Here is an 18944-nt window from a genome sequence, read left to right on the forward strand (position 1 = left end):
CAAAGTGAACCATTTCCACATAAATCACAACAAGGTCTCAAATAAAGATGCAAAAAAATAGCAACAGCCGCAACCCCCCAACCCTGCAAGAAAACCCCCCAAACAACACCTCAGCCCGAGAGTCTGTTCAGCAGCCTTAGCTTTTGCAGCTGGAGTCAGTCCGAGCCCTCCCAGGCCAGTTGGGAAAAGCCTGCAAGGCAGGGAGCAAGTTTTCCCAGGAGTCCCAGCCAGGATGCTCTTGACGTGCCTTTTTTCCTGCCCACAAGTCCCAGGTCCATTTCTCTCTCCCATCTCTCTTTGTCCTGCGGCTCCAGATATCTGCCGGCTGCCCAGCAACCCCGGAGAGGGGGACCACTCCATCCACCTGTTTTACTACAGCCGCCTTGGAGTAGGCTGCTACTCGTTCACCTACAGAGGCCACAAGGGCAACGCCAACAGGTTTGCAACTCTGGTGGAATGTGAGGAGACCTGCAGAGACCCAGGTAAGCACTTGGTCCTTGCTGCGGGATCACATTCATCCAGTGCTCTTCCAGCTGCACTGGCTCCCAGTGGAGTACAGGGTCAGATTTAAGGTGCTGGTTTCAACCTTTAAAGTCCTATACGGCCTAGGACCCACGTACCTACAGGACCGCCTCTCCTGGTCTGCCCCGTGGAGGGCCTTAAGGTCCACAAATGACAACACTTCGGAGGTCCCGAGCCTCAAAGAGGTTAGATTGGTCTCCACTAGGGCCAGGGCCTTTTCAGCACTGGCCCCGACTTGGTGGAATGCTCTGTCACAAGAGACTAGGGCCCTGCAGGACTTGACATCTTTCCGCAGGGCCTGCAAGACAGAGCTGTTCCACCTGGCCTTTGGTTTGGACTCAGTCTGACCCTTCTGTTTCCCTCCCCTTGTGGTCTTGATCTAGGGGCTACTTTTAAAATGAGGATGCATTTTAAATTGCATTTTAAGTTGTATTTTAAATTGGTGTTTTTTTCCCCTATTATGTTTTTACTATAATTTTACTGGTGTTAGCCACCCTGAGCCTGCCTCTGGCCAAGGAGGGTGGGATATAAATAAAAAAAATTAAATTAAATTAAATTATTATTATTATTATTATTATTATTATTATTAGGGCTCCCCCCCCCCCTCTCTCTCTCTCTCTCTTCAGGACATGGGGAAAGGGTGTCCTAACTCCGAGGGGCAGGGAGAAGAGGCTTCATGGAAATAAAAGTCGGGGTACAGTGATTAGGAAACTAGGGTGGGGGCAGACCCCGTGGGGATATGCTCTCTCACCATCGCCGGTGGCCTCCTATTTCTTCCTCCAGCCTCTACCTCGAATCAGAAATGTTGTACATGACACTAGATTTTGCAGGCCTCCAGTGAAGCTGAATGTTGAGAGATTCGGGACAGAGAAAAGAAAGTCCTTCGTCACACAGCGCAGAATTATTATTATTATTATTTTTAGATATTTATTGGAGTTTTTAATAAAAGAAATACAATAATAATAAACAGCATTACTTTGTTTTTGCAAAATTTCATAACATCTTTAGACTTCCTCACATCCCCCGCTCCCACTTACATCATTAATAAGTTTTTGTCAAGCAAATTATCATCTTATTTTCAAATTTATAACCACTTGTTTAAATACAATAAAATAATTCTCCTACAAATTTTGTTTCTCTTAATCTCTCTTATCATCAAATTCTGATCCATTTTAGTGATGGCCAATTATTTATAACCAAGCATCCTTCTTAACATTCCACTAAATCACACTGTTTCTGTAGATAAATCTTGAATTTCTTCCAATCTTCTTCGATCCTTTCTTCTCCCAGGTCTCGGATTCTGCCAGTCATCTCCGCCAGTTGCATATAGTCCATCTGTTGCATCTGCCATTCTTCCAGTGTGGGTAGATCTTGAGTTTTCCCGTTCTTAGCGAGTAGTATCCTTGCTGCTGTTGTTGCGTACATGAAAAATATTCTATCCTTCTTTAGCACCTTCTGGTCGACAATGCCCAGAAGAAAGGCCTCTGGTTTCTTGGTGAAGGTATACTTAAATACCTTTTTCAACTCATTATATATCATTTCCCAGAAGGCCTTCACTTTAGGGCAGGTCCACCAGAGGTGAAAGAATGTACCTTCATTTTCTTTACATTTCCAACATTTATTATCAGACAAATGGTATATCTTGGCAAGTTTAACTGGGGTCATGTACCATCTGTATATCATTTTCATTACATTTTCTTTCAAAGCATTACATGCAGTAAAATTCAACCCAGTGGTCCACAACCTTTCCCAATCTTCAAACATAATGTTATGCCCAATATCCTGTGCCCATTTTATCATAGCCGACTTAACCATTTCGTCTTGTGTATTCCATTTCAACAGCAAGTTATACATTCTTGAAAGTACCTTGGTCTTAGGTTCTAACAATTCTGTTTCCAACTTCGATTTCTCCACCTGGAACCCTAGCTTTTTATCACTTTTAAAAATTTCTTTAATCTGAGCGTAGTGTAACCAGTCTCGCACTTTATCCTTCATTTTCTCCATACTCTGCAATTTCCAATTATCTCCGTCTTTTTCTAACAGTTCCCAATATTTTGGCCAATAGGCTTCCATATTGGGTCTTTTTCGGGCCTTAGCTTCCAAAGGTGAGAGCCACCTTGGAGTTTTATTTTCCAATAAGTCTTTATATTTTGTCCAGACATTAAACACTGCTTTTCTGACAATATGGTTCTTAAAGGCCTTATTGATCTTAACCTTATCATACCACAAGTATGCATGCCAACCAAAAGCATTGTTAAAACCTTCCAGATCTAACACGTCAGTGTCTTCAAGAAGTAGCCAATCTTTTAGCCAGCAGAAAGCTGCGGCTTCATAGTACAACCTTAAGTCTGGCAGGGCAAAGCCCCCTCTTTCTTTCGCATCTGTTAATATCTTAAACTTGATTCTGGGCTTTTTGCCCTGCCAGACAAATTTGGAAATATCTCTCTGCCACCTCCGGAAACACTCCATTTTGTCCACAATTTGCAATGTTTGGAACAAAAACAACATCTTTGGCAATACATTCATCTTAATAGCAGCAATTCGGCCCAACAAAGAAAGCTTCAGTTTTGCCCAGCTATCCAAGTCTCTCTTAATTTCCGACCAGCATTTTTCATAATTGTCCTTAAATAGACTCAGATTTTTGGCTGTTATGTTAACCCCTAGGTACTTTACCTTTTTCACCAATGATAATTCTGTTTCTCTCTGAAACCGTTCTGACTCTGTATCTGTCATATTTTCCCCTAACACCTTCGTTTTTTGTTTATTTAGCTTAAAACCCGCCACCTGACCAAAATCATGTATCAGTTGTAATACTCTTTTCGTGCTAGATTCTGGCTCCTGCAGTGTCAAAACTAGGTCATCTGCAAAAGCTTTAAGTTTATATTGTTTCGCTCCGACCTGAATCCCCTGCACCAACCGGTCACCTCTGATCAAGTTCAGGAGCACCTCCAGAACTGAAATAAATAACAGAGGGGAAATCGGGCAGCCTTGTCGTGTTCCTTTTTCAATTTTAAATTCTTCCGTTACCACATTGTTAACTATCAATTTAGCTTTTTGTTCTGAATATATTGCATCAATCCCATTTTCAAAACCCCGCCCCGCTCCCATTTCTTTTAAGTTTCCCTTCATGAATTTCCAAGAGATGTTGTCGAAGGCCTTCTCCGCGTCTATAAAAATCAGCACTGCTTTAGTGTTTATGTCTGTTTGCAAAAGTTCCAAAATGTCAATAATGTTCCTTGTGTTTGCAAACATGTGTCTACCTGGGAGAAAGCCGGCCTGGTCTTTATGAATTACTTCATTTAAAACTCTTTTAAGTCTGCCTGCTAAAACATCAGCAAATATTTTGTAATCCACATTTAGAAGGGAGATGGGGCGATAGTTCTTAAGTTGTGTTTTTTCAGTTTCTGATTTTGGTATCAATGTGATAAAAGCTTCCTTCCACGATTCCGGCGCCTTCTTTCCCTCCAGGATTTCATTGCTGACCTCCATCAAAGGTTGAATCAGATAGTCACTCATTGTCTTATAGTACTTGGAGGTCAAGCCGTCTGGCCCTGGAGATTTGCCCAGTTTCATGTTCTGAATGGCATGTTCAATTTCTTGTCGTGTTATTTGGCTATTCAGGAGTAGTCTATTTTCTTGTGTAAGTTTTTTAAGACTATTTTTTTTCAAAAATTGTTCAATCTCAACCTCATTTTGCGGCCCTTGAGTATATAGTTTCTTGAAATATTTCTGGAAGGATTTTCTAATTTCCACGGGGTTCTGAATATTTCTTCCTTCAATTTCCAAATTTGTTACTGTATTCAACTTTTGTCTCTTCTTCAACTGCCAAGCCAGCAGTTTCCCACATTTATTTGCCGATTCAAACGTTTTTTGTTTCATTGATTTAATCTTCCATTCTATTTCCTGATTTATCAGTTTAGAATATTGTGCCTGGTGAAGTTTAATTTCTCTCAGAATCAGCTGTGACTTCGGATTTATTCTTAACTTCTTCTCTAATTCTTTTATTTTCTCCAAAATCTTGTCTTTCTTTTCATTTTGTTTCCTTTTCTTTATAGCATTCTGTTGTATTAAGAACCCTCTCATCACAGCTTTACTTGCGTCCCAAATTGTTCTTTTTTCCACCGTTGTATTCAAATTTATTTCAAAATAGTCCTTCAAAACTTTTTGGGCCTTTTTAGTGATCTCCTGATCTCTAAATAAGTTGTCATTCATCTTCCATCGAAAGGAACCGGTTGGTAACAATGTCAAATCCATTTTCAAAGCGTTATGGTCGGAGCAGGTCTTTGGGCAGATTTCCACTTTCCTGACCTTAGGTGCCAGACCTCTAGTAATCCATATTTGGTCGATTCTTGTCCAAGTCAGATGGGCTTCAGAGAAGAATGTTCCTTCTTTTCCCAAGGGGTTTCTCATTCTCCAAATGTCAATCCAGTCCATATTGTCTGTCATTTCAAAAAAGGTCTTTGGTAGTCTGCCATCTTTAGTAACTTTTTGACTTTGCGACTTATCCATGTTAGTTGATACAATCCCGTTCATATCTCCCATCATGATGATGTTGTCAAAGTCCAGATATTCCAGCATGCTCTCATGCAACTTCTTATAAAATTCCGATTTCCCTTCATTTGGTGCGTAGATTCCTAATAGCATAATTTTTTCTCCTTGATGTTGTATTTCGACTGCCAAAATTCTGCCATGTTCATCTTTAAATAATAATTTAGGTGAAAGGCTCTCCTTTACATATATCACCACCCCTCTCTTCTTTACTCTGTCTGAAGATATAAATTCCTGGCCAAGTCTTTTATTTACCAATACTTTTCTGTGGAGCCTAGTCACATGTGTTTCTTGCAAGCAAATAATGTCCAATTGTTCCTTTTTTAATATATGAAAGATTTTCTTCCTTTTTTCTGGAATGTTGCAGCCATTTATGTTCCAACTCAGAAGTTGCAGAGACATCCTGTATAGATCTGGTTATTTTTCAGGGGGTGGTACCTTGTCTTCAGAATCCAAGGGTGCCGGTTCCTTTGGTGCTCCAGGCTCCGGCAATGATCCAAGTCCTTTATGAAGGTCTTCTCCGTACTGGTTCAGAAATTTGTCTCTGTCTTCCAATGTTCTAATTTTAATCTTCCTCCCTCTAAAGGTAAAAGATAGTCCTTGAGGGAAGTCCCACCTAAAGATGATTGAGTTACTCCTCAGTAGTTTTGCTAGTTCCAAATATTCAGATCTCAAATCCAAAAGCTGTCTAGGAATATCCTTGTAAATTTCAATTCTTTTGCCCAGAATGTCCAGTGATTTTCTGTAGTGTAGGCCCAAAATCTTGTCCCTTTCCTCCTTTGATCTCACTGTTATCAAGCAGTCTCTGGGCTTGTCTTTTCTTATCAATCTTCCAAGTCTAAAAGCTGATGTAATTTTAAAGTCTTTCTCCTCAAGGTTCCAATGCTTGGAAAATATTTTGGTTAAAAACTCAGCCAGGTTGTCTTCTTCTACTTCGGATACAGATCTTATCCTTAAGTTGGTCTCCCTATTTTTCAGTTCAATCATCGAAAGATAGGTCTGATGTTCACCTACTTGTTTGTTGAGTGGTCTCACCTCTTTTTCTAACTTTCCAAGTCTTTGGCTAGTATCTTCAGCCAATTTCCTATTCTCCCCTGTAGCCTCCTCCAATTTTGCAACCGTTTGAACGTTCTGTGCCACTTGTCCAGTTAATCTATTTAAACATTCTGTGTTCTGATCTATTTTCGATGTTTGTTCATCAGCCTTTTTGTCCAAAGATTCCACTCTCTTATCCAAGGATTCCAATTTTTCATAGATTTTTTCTAAGATGGAAGCAGCTGATCCTGAAGCCATATCCTCCAATTGTAATTCCTCTGTCTCTCCTCCCCCTGCCTGTGGCAAGGAGGCAGCTTCTTCCTCAGAGTGCAAAATAGGCACAGACGATCTGCGTTGTTGTAAAGTTGAGGCTAAGGTTGTTTGTCTTGTTCTTGGTCTTTGTTCTTTTTCTTTAGTCTCCTTTTTCTTTGCGCCACTCATTCCAAGTTTATCTGGTAGTCAAGGTCAAGCTGAGTTGTTCCCATGAGAAAAAGACTGCCCAGATGGCAGCACTCAGCCAGCAGGCCGGGAAATAGAAAGTAAAACAATATCACTGCTGTTAAGTCCAAAAACCTCTAGGTGGAGCTTAAAATGTCTTTCAGGAAGGAATACCCAAAAATAATAAAATTAATGTCCAAAAGCCTTCAAATGTTAAATTTTTAGCAGAGTTGGTGTTATAAAAACACAATGTCTCAAAACAGTGCTTGCTGGTACTTCAATTGGTGTTATAAAGTAACAAAGTCCAGACCTCTCAAATTTTTCCAGTTTATGTATCAAAATACTTGAGTCTGCAAACTGACTGCTACTGTTGCCAGGCAGTTCCAGCCCCTGGTTTCCTTCTTTAAATTGTAACTTCAACAGAGGAAGATTTCACAGTCCATGCTAACTCATAAATCCAATGCTTACACTCCTTTTCTGCCTTTAGATACAGTTCAGTAAATGCTCAGATCCAATCAATAAAAGATTCACTTACAGCCTCCACTCCTCCAGCTCTTTGCTTTGAAGTTCAGTGGCAGCGGAAGACGGACTTCCTTTTTCTTTTCGTCCTCCGCTTTCAGCCAAATTCAGTTGCTTTTTGGTCTCAAATTGATTAAAAGTCTTTATTACTCACGGGTTGCTGCTTTTCAAAGTGCCAAATCCAGGAAGAAAGGTCAGCGCTCACCGGCAACAGCTTCGCGGCTTCTCTCCGCCGATTGCGGAACGACCCTCAGCGCCGCTGCCTCCTCCGCGATCCGGAGCCCCTTACGGGGTTCCTTCAACGTTTCGGGGGCAGCTCCTGGCGCCCGCTGGGTCCCAAGGCTGCAGGCTTCTGCCCCCTGCAGTTTTCCGATGTGGGTCTCCGCTTCGCCGTAGCGGACGACCCGTTTTCGAGCGGAGCTCCCTTTCCCGATTAGGAAAGGGCAGCCATTACCCTTCGCGCCGCCTCCGGAAGTCTTCTCACACAGCGCAGAATTAGACTGTGGAACTCCCTCCCACTGGAGGCAGGCATGGCCACCAAGGTGGACGGTTTTAAAAGAGGATTGGACAAAGTCACGATGGAGAGGGCTGCAGCATCTAGTTGGCCACTGTGAGAACAGGATGCTGGACCAAATGGGCCTGATCCAGTAGGCTGTTCTTAAATAATAATAATAATAATAATAATAATAATAATAATAATAATATATTTATACCCCGCCCATCTGGCTGGGCTTCCCCAGCCACTCTGGGCGGCTTCCAACAAAATATTAAAATACCTTATTGCATCAAACATTAAAAACTTCCCTGAACAGAGCTGCCTTCAGATGTCTTCTAAAAGTCTGGTAGTTGTTCTTCTCTTTGACATCTGGTGGGAGGGCGTTCCACAGGGCGGGTGCCACCACCCAGAAGGTCCTCTGCCTGGTTCCCTGTAGCTTTGCTTCTCACAATGAGGGAACTGCCAGAAGGCCCTCGGCGCTGGACCTCAGTGTCCGGGCAGAACGATGGGGGTGGAGACGCTCCTTCAGATACACTGGACTGAGGCCGTTTAGGGCTTTAAAGGTCAGCACCAACACTTATGCAGCGGGCAGGGGCAAAACTAGGCTTTATTTCATCCCAGAACCACCTGCAAACTCATTTGTGCATATCCAACAGTTCCCCCACCACCACCACCAGACCCCACCTCCTTCATTCTTTCTAGCAGCTCAGAACACAAGGCTCCTTCTGCTCTCTGGCTGCAGATATCTGCCAGCTTCCCCAGAAGCCGGGTCCCTGCAACACCTACGTCCAAAGGTTCTACTTCAACTCCACCAGCAGAGAGTGCACCGCTTTCGACTATGGCAACTGCAGGGGGAACCTGAATAACTTCCCCACCAAAGAGGAATGCCAGCTGGCCTGCAAGGGCACAGGTGGGTCCTGGGCAGATGCCGGGAGGGCGACTGAGGCTGCGCTCTGTCTCCGCAGTGGATCTCTGACACCTGAGATGTATCTTTCAGGACCCACCCTGTTTTTTGCCATTATGTTTTCTTTTAGTAATTGAAAGCTTTACTGTGTCATTTTAAATTGTCGCAACCCAGCCTGGGACCTTAGGGTGGGTGGCAATAAATTAAAATATCGTCGTCATCTGGTTCCACGCATTTGGTGAGGACGCAGTTGATCAAAAAGGCCTTTTGGGTTGTCATTTTTTGAGAATGTAGGAGAATACTTTGCAATGAGTCAGACCATTCATTTTTCTGGGTCTTAGACAGGGGGCCTCTCCCTGCCCTACTGGAGATGCCATTGGAATTTGAACCCAGGAAACCTGGCATGCAAGGCAAGTGCTCTGTCACTGAGCTATGGCCTTTCTTCCCCTGTGCTGAAATTATTACTCAATCTGAGGATTGGCTTTATGCCTTTGAGGTACCATTTTTGAGGAGTGTCGTGTCAGCCCCCTTGAGCTCCTTGGGAAGCAGCTTTTGAAAACAAAAATGCTGTGTTGGCTCCATCTCCTCCATGACCCGAGACTTCACAGACTCCTGGCTGATCTCTTGCAGAGAAGCCCGGCTTCTGCCCCCCTCCAGACCCGGCCGATTGCCTGATGACTTGCCAGAAGGACTGTGACTGCCCAGGGGGCAAGAAGTGTTGCAGCAACCAGTGTGGTCAAGTGTGCAAGGAGCCCGTGAAAGGTGAGAGGTCAGGCTGGTGCTGTGGGGGGTAACTCAGCCAGCTCCACGGCACACAAAGGGGGTGTGGGTGTGTGTGGGTGTGTGTGGGTGTGTGTGGGTGTGTTAGGGAAATGTCAGAGTTTGAGCTGCCTGGGTTAGACTCCAGAGACAGTTGTCAAGCAAGGGGCATCTTGATTCGAGGACTGCGATGTGCTCTGACTTACACCAAGAGCTAAAACACACTCCTCTTTCTACTAAGCATACATTGTGATGTTGCGTTCTGAAGGCAAAGGAAGGACTAAAGTTAAAGGTAAAGGGCCCCCTAACCATTAGGTCCAGTCTAGGACGACTCTGGGATTGGGGCGCTCATCTCGCTTTACTGGCCGAGGGAGCTAGCGTACAGCTTCTGGGTCATGTGGCCAGCATGACTAAGCCGCTTCTGGCGAACCAGAGCAGCGCACAGAAACACCATTTACCTTCCCGCTGGAGTGGTACCTATTTATCTACTTGCACTTTGACGTGCTTTCAAACTGCTAGGTTGGCAGGAGCAGGGACCGAGCAGCGGGAGCTCACCCCGTCACAGGGATTCGAACCGCCGACCTTCTGATCGGCAAGTCCTAGGCTTTGTGGTTTAACCCACAGCGCCACCCGCGTCCCTGGACCCTGATGAATACAATAGACAAGAGGCTTGACCATCAAGTCCCTGGGAGAAAGTGCGCATTCCACTCCTTGGCCCAGGCTGTTTTTATTAACAAAATAACTTTAACGCAGCATTTGTAAGAACCAATCAGATTTCCTCTGAGTGTTTCAAAAAATCCCCACTTGAGGACAAAGTCAGATCAGAGGAAGCCTCTTAACCACAAAGAACTATTTCCTATCTGAGCATGCATACATGTTCAGGCTAAATAAGCAGGAACCCAAGAGGAATGCATTTAGCAAACCCCGGAGGTCATAAAAGGAAAGACAGGCATTTTACCACCTCCATGTGAACTCTGTTCCTGGCCCTAAGATCTACCTAAAGATTAACAAAAGCTACATCAAATCTCCCTCCTTCAAAGCTATCTCCTTATTTTTATGTACCCAGGATGCCTGGTAAGCAACTGGTCTGTGTTAGAATGCTCTATACGTGACGGTCAGACATGGAGAAAATGGGGCAGAGGTGCAGAGGCTTGTGGGATTGATCAGAAATCATGTCAATGACTCAAACCCGGTCAAAGCGATGCTTTCACCGCTGACACAATGGCTTGCTTCATTTTTCATAATACCTCATAGCAATCCTACATGACCACTACATTGTGACACAGCAATAGCAGGAATTTTCAACTCTCACAATAGCAAGGTCACAAAAGGGGGTCTTGTGCTCTTTGCTCCTGCTCATTCCCTTTGAGACAAGCCTGCCTTGAGACAAGCTTGCCGGAGCATCCTAGATCTTTTCAAGGGCGCCTCTTGCTATCAGTTTATGCAGACCTTACTTTCCACCCAGCCTAGAGGTGCACATATACCATCCTTAGGTTTCTTAATTGCTTTAAACCTTTGTTTTCCCTCCACACACGTGTAGGAGAGAAGGGGAAGGAGAGGGAGGGAAAGGCCATCTCTGTGTTCGGGGGGTCACTTCAGTTTAAAGAACTCCCTGGTGCTCTTCAACCTCTGGGGTGACTGTGAGGGGAGGGGGAGAAGGGGGGAAGCTGAGCAGAACCTCTTGACAAAAAAGCATGTCAGTAGGCAGCACAGAGTTAATCTATGGAACTCCCTCCCCCATGAGGCAGTGATGGGCACCCAGCTGGATGGCTTTGAAAGAGGATTGGGCAAATCCATGGAGGAGGAGAAGGCTATCAAAGGCTGCTAGCCACAATAATTGGAGGCAGCGATGCTTCTTAATCCAAGTTGCTAGAAGCCACAGCTGGAGAAAGTTGCCCTTGTGCTCAGGTCCAGCTTGTGGGTTTCCCAGAAGATGCATCTGGTTGGCCAGATGTTGGACTAGTTGGGCCATTAGGCTGATCCTGCAAATGTTCTCCTTATGTTCTTATATGTCCTCCTGGACTGCTGTTGATGTGTCTTCCATGGAGAACCACGAGCCAAGTACAAGTCTTGGGTAGCTTTCCTGGGCTCCCAGGAAGAGTCCAGGTGGATTCCTGTACATGAAGAGCAGGCAAAGAGGACCAAGAGCAGATTCCTCCTTAATGTGACTTTCAAGCTTCTCTGACACAGTTGGCCTTTGTTCATGGGAATGCTCTGGGTATCTGTAGCAGGAAGGTGATATGGGTGGATGGGTGCATCTCTGGAACAAGGGCTGGCCTAGCTCCAGGCACCCAACTGAAATGGCCCCAGCAGCCCTCCCAAATCTTGCTTAGAGCTGCTGGGTGAAGCTCTTTGACACGCCGAGGAGAAGACTGTGTCCTTTCTGCTGCTGCTGCCACCTTGCAGAGTCAGCGTTCCCAGGACTCGGCTAAGGTGGAAGAGGAGCAGAGTGGAGGCTAAGATCCAGTTCTGGTGCTGAATGCTGGGGTTGACCTGGCATGCTGGCTGCAGGCCCTGGGGTGGATCTTCTCCTTTCCTAAAGGTCCTAAAGACACCAGGCTTATCCTCTCTGTGGGAATGTTCAGGGATGCAGGAGAGGGTATACTGTTTGATTATAGCCTTTCCAACTTGTGTAAACAAGTTCGCAATTTAGCAGAGTAACATTCCCCTTTTTAAACTCACAGCGGATGCGTTTGCTCAGGCTTGCTAAAGCCTCTATAATAACTGTTCTGATATTTTCCCCTTATTCCCTCATAAAAGATAAGACACGACACAGTCTTCTATAAAAGTATAAAAAGAGTTTACTCACATTCTGTTCACAATCGGATCCCAGAAGGCAGACTTAGCTTAGAAAAGTAACATACACCTGGAAACTATCTCATAAGGAGACAGTCCCTTTGTCCTCTCTGGGCTGGAGCCCAAGAGAGCATCTTAGGCTAAACAGATGTTGCTTCTTCGATGCATGTAGTCAAAGAGAGAGATGGCTGCCCTGCCCTGTGCTTTTGTTGTTACCTGCACAGGTGAGGCCACGCCCACCTCTAGTCACATGCAGAGGAAGTCTGTCCCAGCCCAGAAGGAAACAGGAAGTTGACCTGCTGGCTGGACAAACATTCCTCCCCATGTGTAAACATGCTCACTCTAGGAATGTTGTCCTTGACTGCTCTTGTGCTTCACGTCCCACAAGAATCATAGAGGTGGGAGGGGGTCTTGGAGGACTTGGGACTTTGCAAAGGCTGGTCACAGCAGCCCCATGCAAATAAACCGCATGGCATTCTCCACCAAGAATCCTGAGAACTGTAGTCTGTCAAGACTGCTGGGAACTGTAGTTCTCTTGCAGGAATGCTGAGGGTGGCAGGAGAGGATATATTGTTTGTTAATATCCTTCCTAACTTGCACTAGCAAGTTCCTTCACTTAGCAGAGTGCATTCCCCTTTTCACACAGCAGAAAACAAGTTGCTGACTCGTCTGAGCCTTTTACTACTGTGGTACCTCGGGTTAAGAACTTAATTCATTCCGGAGGTCCGTTCTTAATCTGAAACTGTTCTCAACCTGAAGCACCACTTTAGCTAATAGGGTCTCCCGTTGCTGCCGCGCTGCCGGAGCACGATTTCTGTTCTCATCCTGAAGCAAAGTTCTTAACCCGAGGTACTATTTCTGGGTTAGAGGAGTCTGTAACCTGAAGCGTCTGTAACCTGAAGCGTATGTAACCCGAGGTACCACTGTACTATTATACAATTCAATCTAGCTCAGGTTGAATTGTGTGTTCCTGGTAAGATCCCTTTTGAATCCCTCCTAAAAGAATAAAGACACCACAGTCTTATTCATCAATAACAAAAAGTTGTTTTACTCATGATCAGGCCGAGCGCAGTCTGATCCCTGAAGGCAGGCATTAGGCTTAAAGTTACAAACATGTACAAACAGGTTTACCCCATATGGGAGATGACCTGGGGAACTGCTGTGGCAGTCCAGGAAGCAGGCAGGGCAAAAAGGGGAGGAAAGAGAAAGGTGGGTGTGTGACTTGGCCTTTTACCAGGTCTGGAAAGGTCATGCCCACCTGCTAGTAACATACAAGAGGAAGGATGCTCCAGGCCTGGAGGAGTAGGAAGTTCTGACTGACTGGACCAAACATCCCCTTGCATGTCCACTCTAGCAAAACAAGGAATGTTGTACTTGACTGCTCCCAGTGGATTACATCCCACATCTCTCAGGGGTAAATTACAGTTCCAGGGATTCTTCGGGAGAATCTGTGACTAACTGAAGTGATACAAAAGTGTTTTCGGTCTGTGGCGTGGATGAGACCACACTTTCATGTACAGTGGGGAAATCTGGGCAGCCAAGGAGGTTGTGTCCCCTTTGGTCAGCAGGTGGCAGCATTGAGCTATGTTTCAGATGCTCCTGAAGACAGGTGATTCCTAGCAGGCCTGCGCAGACAGGCCACCCAGTGAACACACCTGTGTGCGCGCATGCACACGCCCACTGGGATATGCTCACTGCCCCCTCTCCTGACCCTCTATGCATAATAGTGGAAGCCAGTGGGGTCACCCAGCAAAGCTGGAGAGCAGCAGATTCAGGAAAGGGAACAGGAAGGACGTTTTCACATGTTGCATGTAGTTAATATGCTACTACCAGGTGTAATGATGACCACCAAGTTGGGTGGGTTTTAACGACAGTTAAGGAAAATCGAAGGCTATTCCAAGCTCTATTTCGGTGTTGTTGTTGTTGTTTTTAAGGAATGAGAGACCATCAGGGTCTTGGGTGCCACATCTTGCCTGTCCCCAAAACATAGCTGTCAACCTTCCCCTTTTTTGCGGGAAATTCCCTTATTCCAGCGCCATTTCCCGCTGCTATCCTGGCTTGTTAGATATCCCGTAGACTGTCCCCGGGACAGGTGAGGCTGCTGATCCCTTATTTTCAAATCTGAAAGTTGAGATTTATGCCCCAAAAGCCCGTTCTGTGATAAGGACGCCACATCAGCTGGAAGAGCATCACTTGCAGAGTTCAAGATCCCCAGGTCTCTGGCCACTTCTGCCTGAGTGCACTAGAGGGCAGCAGTGCCACACACATACATACCTGGGTTATTGCAGGTTGAACTGCCGTTCGGATGCCTTCAGCATCCTCACAACAGGAAGGAATTCCACCGGTGCAGCTTTACCTGGCATGAGGATTTGGTGAGGGGAATGTTGCACCGATTCAGCCAGCCCAAACTCAGCCTTGCAATGCAGCCTTATTGAAGGGGCAAGGCCTCTTCCATCCTTTTCTCCCCTGATCATCTGCCTAGACCCAGCTCCTTACAAAGCCAGACCATGGGTGTCTTCAGTTTTGGCCCTCAGGCTCCGCCTAGAAATCTGGTGGATCTTTGCAAGCCCAGGAGCAGCCCCCTAACCCATACTCTCTCTCCCACCTGCCAAATTCTCTGCCTTTTAGAAGAGGACATTTGGGGCAGTGCAAAATTCCTTCGCTTTGTTTCGCTTCTGGGTGACCTGACAAGCTGGGCTTGTGGAAATGGCACCAAAGGCCATGGAGCACTCCTGCCCACTGTCCCTCAGTGGAGGCACCCAGGAGGGCAGGGAAGGGGCTGGGGTGAGTCTGCACAGATGCCTCTCAGTGCATTTTGAGCAAGAGGAGGAAGCCATAGAATCATGGACTTGCAGAGTTGGAAGGGACCCAAAATGTTGTGTAATCTCAGGAGCCAACTTCTAGGGCAGGGGTCAGCAAACATTTTCAGCCGGGGGCCGGCCCACTGTCCCTCAGCCCTTGTGGGGGGCCGGACTATATTTTTTTTGGGGGGGGATGAACAAATTAATGTTGCCCCACAAATAACCCAGAGATGCATTTTAAATAAAAGCACACATTCTACTCATGTAAGAACACCAGACAGACCCTACAAATATAATAATAATAATAATAATAATAATAATAATAATAATAATAATAATAATAATAATAATAATATATTTCTACCCCACCCATCTAGCTGGGCTTCCCCAGCCACTCTGGGCGGCTCCCAACAGACAATTAAAAACACAATAAAACATCAAACATTAAAAGCTTCCCTAAACAGGGCTGCCTTCAGATGTCTTCTAAAAGTCTGGTAGTTGTTTTTCTTTTTGACATCTGATGGGAGGGCGTTCCACAAGGCAGGCGCCACCACCGAGAAGGCCCTCTGCCTGGTTCCCTGTAACTTGGCTTCTCTCAATGAGGGAACAGCCAGAAGGCCCTCGGAGCTGGACCTCAGTGTCCGGGCAGAACGATGCACCCAGAGATGCATTTTAAATAAAAGGACACATTCTACTCATGTAAAAACACGCTGATTCCCAGACTGTCCATGGGCCGGATTGAGAAGGTGATTGGGCCGGATCCAGCCCCCGGGCCTTAGCTTGCCTACCCATGTTCTAGGGCAGGCGTCAGCAAGGTTTTACCTTGCCTGGGCCGGTTTACTCCCACAGCGATCGCTCCGTGGGCCGGATGGCATCTGTACAGATGTTATTTCCAGCACCGCAGAAGCAAGTCCCTGCTCCGTGCTACGCCAGTTTAGCGCAGCATGTGGGCACTCACCAACTGGCGGCTTGGTTCGGGGGCGGCTCATGAGCCATTTAAACGACCCCCGTGGGCTGCTTGTGGCCAACCCCTGCTCTGGGGGCTGAGGTCCCTTTGGTGCCGGGTGGTGCTAGCATAGGCTTCGCCACTGGGTGCCCCTGCTGTTTATTCCTAAAAATTGTCCCCCCAATTCCTAATGTCCAATTTGGCCCTGGGCTAAAGACACCCACTCAATCACTGTAGTCTCATTGTTATTTTTTACCACTTTATTTTGGGTAATAAACAATTCATTTAAAACAACAACAAATAAAACATGTACTTTTGAGATTGATGGTTCATCCCCTCTTTCTCCTAGATTTTGTTATTAGTAAAAATTTTCGGTGAGTGATTAGTTGTGGGCTGTTGTTTGTAAATGAAACATGTTTAATGCTATCAATTAGCTGCCTGCCAGTCAGCTACTGGGCTAAGTTCAAGGTGCTGGTTTTGCAGCATAAAGCCCTATGCATCTTGGGATACAGCCCTCACCTCCTCCTCGAATTTGTCCAATCCTCTTTGAAAGCTTTCCAGCTTGGTGGCTGTCACTGCCTCCTGTGGCAGCGAGTTCCATAGTTTAACGCTGCCCTGCATTAAGGATTACTTTTTTCTTTCTCTCTGGAATCTTCCAATGTTTGGCTTCACTGGGTGTCCTTTTGCAGGTAACACTTAATCTCTGCACCGCATTTCTAAGAACTCGGATCGTTTCGTGTGGCAGCACCGACACTTTGGAACTCCCTGCCTCTTGATTATCAGGCCGGCATCTTCGTTGTATTCTTTTCAGCGCCTGCTGAAGACATTTAGACAAGCCCGCCCAGATGTTCAGAAAGTTTGCATGAGTTGTACTTTGCTGCTGGTCTATTCTTTTGTGGTTTTAACTTTTAGTATGTTCTAAATTATTACCAATGATTTTATTATTTTACCTTTTTTTGTTTGAGGTTTTTTCTGCAATCAAGTGGCAAATTTCATGAAATAAATAAACAAATACTGTCAACAAGCTCCAATGTCCACCTGCACTGATCAGGCACATTATCACGGTTATCTCTTGGTCTGCATAATTTGTTTGGGTTTTCCTGGTCTTAAGATTTAATAATAATTATTATTCTATTATTTATGCCCTGCCCATCTGGCTGGGTTTCCCCAGAAGGGGCATAGAAACCAAAGACCCATTATTATCGGCTGGGGAGGCCGGGATATAAATAAAATTTTTTATTATTATTATTATTATTATTATTATTATTATTATACACACAAACAAACTTTATTCAGCCATCCCTCTGGCTCCTAATTTTTCCACAGTCCTTGCCCACACACTTCTAAGCATACATTTTCCTTCATGAGGACTGGAAGCCTGCTCCGCTCTTGAAGCTGAGCTTCTCCAGAATCTGGGTTCTCCCTGCCCAGAGTCACCTCCTGCGTCTTGTCAGCCCTTCTGCCAAACCAGAGTGGGCACACGCAGCCCTGCCCCGATTGCCCCCTGCCCTCCATACCATCCAAGGGCTCTTGGCCCTGCCCGGCTGCCGCTCTCCGCCCCTCCGACCAGGCAGGCAGGCAGGCAGGCAGCCGAAAATGGGCTTTTTATTACAGCCATACATCAAAGTGGCTGCCTGATGCGGGCAGACGGTGGCGATTTTTCTTCATGGTTTACAGACAAATGAGGGGAAGGAAAATGGATGCGAACTTTGCTCCATCGTGAGGTCAGCAAGCATGTGAAGAGGGACCTCGTTATGGATTATCAGAGCATTAACGAGGCAAGGCTGGGGAGCCAGGAATGCAGCGGGGGGGGGGGGGGAGTTAAGCAGCACCAAGAAGAGGAGGTGGGCTTTGCGCGGGTGGATTTCATGAACCCCTGCTGGAAACACAGAGCTGTAGAGGGGGAAGGGACCTCCAAAGGCCATCTAGACCAAAGGCCCAATCACAGCTGCAGAACCCCTGGCCACCCAACCTCTGAAGGACAGACAACCGCCTTCCATGGGAAGAAGAAGAGTTTGGATTTGATATCCTGCTTTATCACTACCCTAAGGAGTCTCAAAGCGGCTAACCATCTCCTTTCCCACGACAAACACTCTGTGAGGTGAGTGGGGCTGAGAGACTTCAGAGAAGTGTGACTGGCCCAAGGTCACCCAGCAGCTGCAGGTGGAGGAGCGGAGATGCAAACCCGGTTCCCCAGATTACGAGTCCACCGCTCTTAACCAGTACACCACACTGGCTCTCTTCCATGGGACAATGGGCGCAGCCAGGATTTATGTTGGGATCAGGGGCAGGAAGGACACCCCCCTATCGCCATCCTCTTTCTGGCTCTGCCTAGCTAGCAGCTTTGGAACGAAGCACTTCAACAACAGTTGTTTTAAATTACTTTCCTTTGACCCCCAAGTGCTCAGAAAATTACACGTCCTTTCAACTTCAATATTCTGATTATTTCTACTTTTAGTTGTTGTTGAGTCATTTAGTCGTGTCTGACTCTTCGTGACCCCCTGGACCAGAGCACGCCAGGCACTCCTGTCTTCCACTGCCTCCTGCAGTTTGGTCAAACTCATGCTGGTAGCTTCGAGAACACTGTCCCACCATCTCGTCCTCTGTCCTTTTCCTTTTGCCCTCCATCTTTCCCAACATCAGGGTCTTTTCCAGAGAGTCTTCTCTTCTCATGAGGTGGCCAAAGTCTTGGAGCCTCGGCCTCAGGATCTGTCCTTCCAGTGAGCACTCAGGGCTGATTTCCTTCAGAATGGAGAGGTTTGATCTTCTTGCAGTCCATGGGACTCTCAAGAGTCTCCTCCAGCACCAGAATTCAAAAGCATCCATTCTTCGGCGATCAGCCTTCTTTATGGTCCGGCTCTCACTTCCATACATCACTACTGGGAAATTATTTCCTTGATTTGAGGAGGTTTATGGGCAGACCTGGTGGTTGACTTCGGGGGAACCTGGGGCGCTGCTTTGTGCTGAGTCTGACCCCTGAGCCCACCAGCCCCAGGATTCCTCCTCTGGCCGGCAGGCTCTCCAAAAGAGGGTCCCTTCCAGCACCCAGGACCCCCCCCCAAGCGGTGCCTCCCCATGCCTGGGGCCTGAAGCGCAGCTGGCAGGCAGGTCACTAAGTGGGGGTGCAAGGTGGACTTTCTTGGTCCTCCCCAAAGCTTATGGGCCTGTCGGAGGGGTTGG

At 46.2% G+C, this 18944-nt stretch overlaps 1 protein-coding gene across 1 annotated transcript in view; it reads left to right on the plus strand.

Moving 5' to 3' along the window:
• Window positions 1-16657, plus strand: part of LOC309372169 (papilin-like) — a gene marked incomplete at its 5' end in the record, with an annotated part of 44537 nt that extends 27880 nt beyond the window's left edge. The window contains 4 exons of the mRNA XM_081915470.1: window positions 315-482; window positions 8301-8468; window positions 9093-9224; window positions 16454-16657. Of these exons, the coding sequence (XP_081771596.1) occupies window positions 315-482; window positions 8301-8468; window positions 9093-9224; window positions 16454-16464 (479 nt within the window). The 3' untranslated portion in view covers window positions 16465-16657. The remainder of the gene's footprint in view (window positions 1-314; window positions 483-8300; window positions 8469-9092; window positions 9225-16453) is intronic.
• Between the last annotated feature and the right edge of the window lie 2287 nt (window positions 16658-18944).

This window comes from Podarcis melisellensis, assembly GCF_964234715.1.
Source record: "Podarcis melisellensis genome assembly, chromosome: 6".
Lineage (NCBI taxonomy): Eukaryota > Metazoa > Chordata > Lepidosauria > Squamata > Lacertidae > Podarcis > Podarcis melisellensis.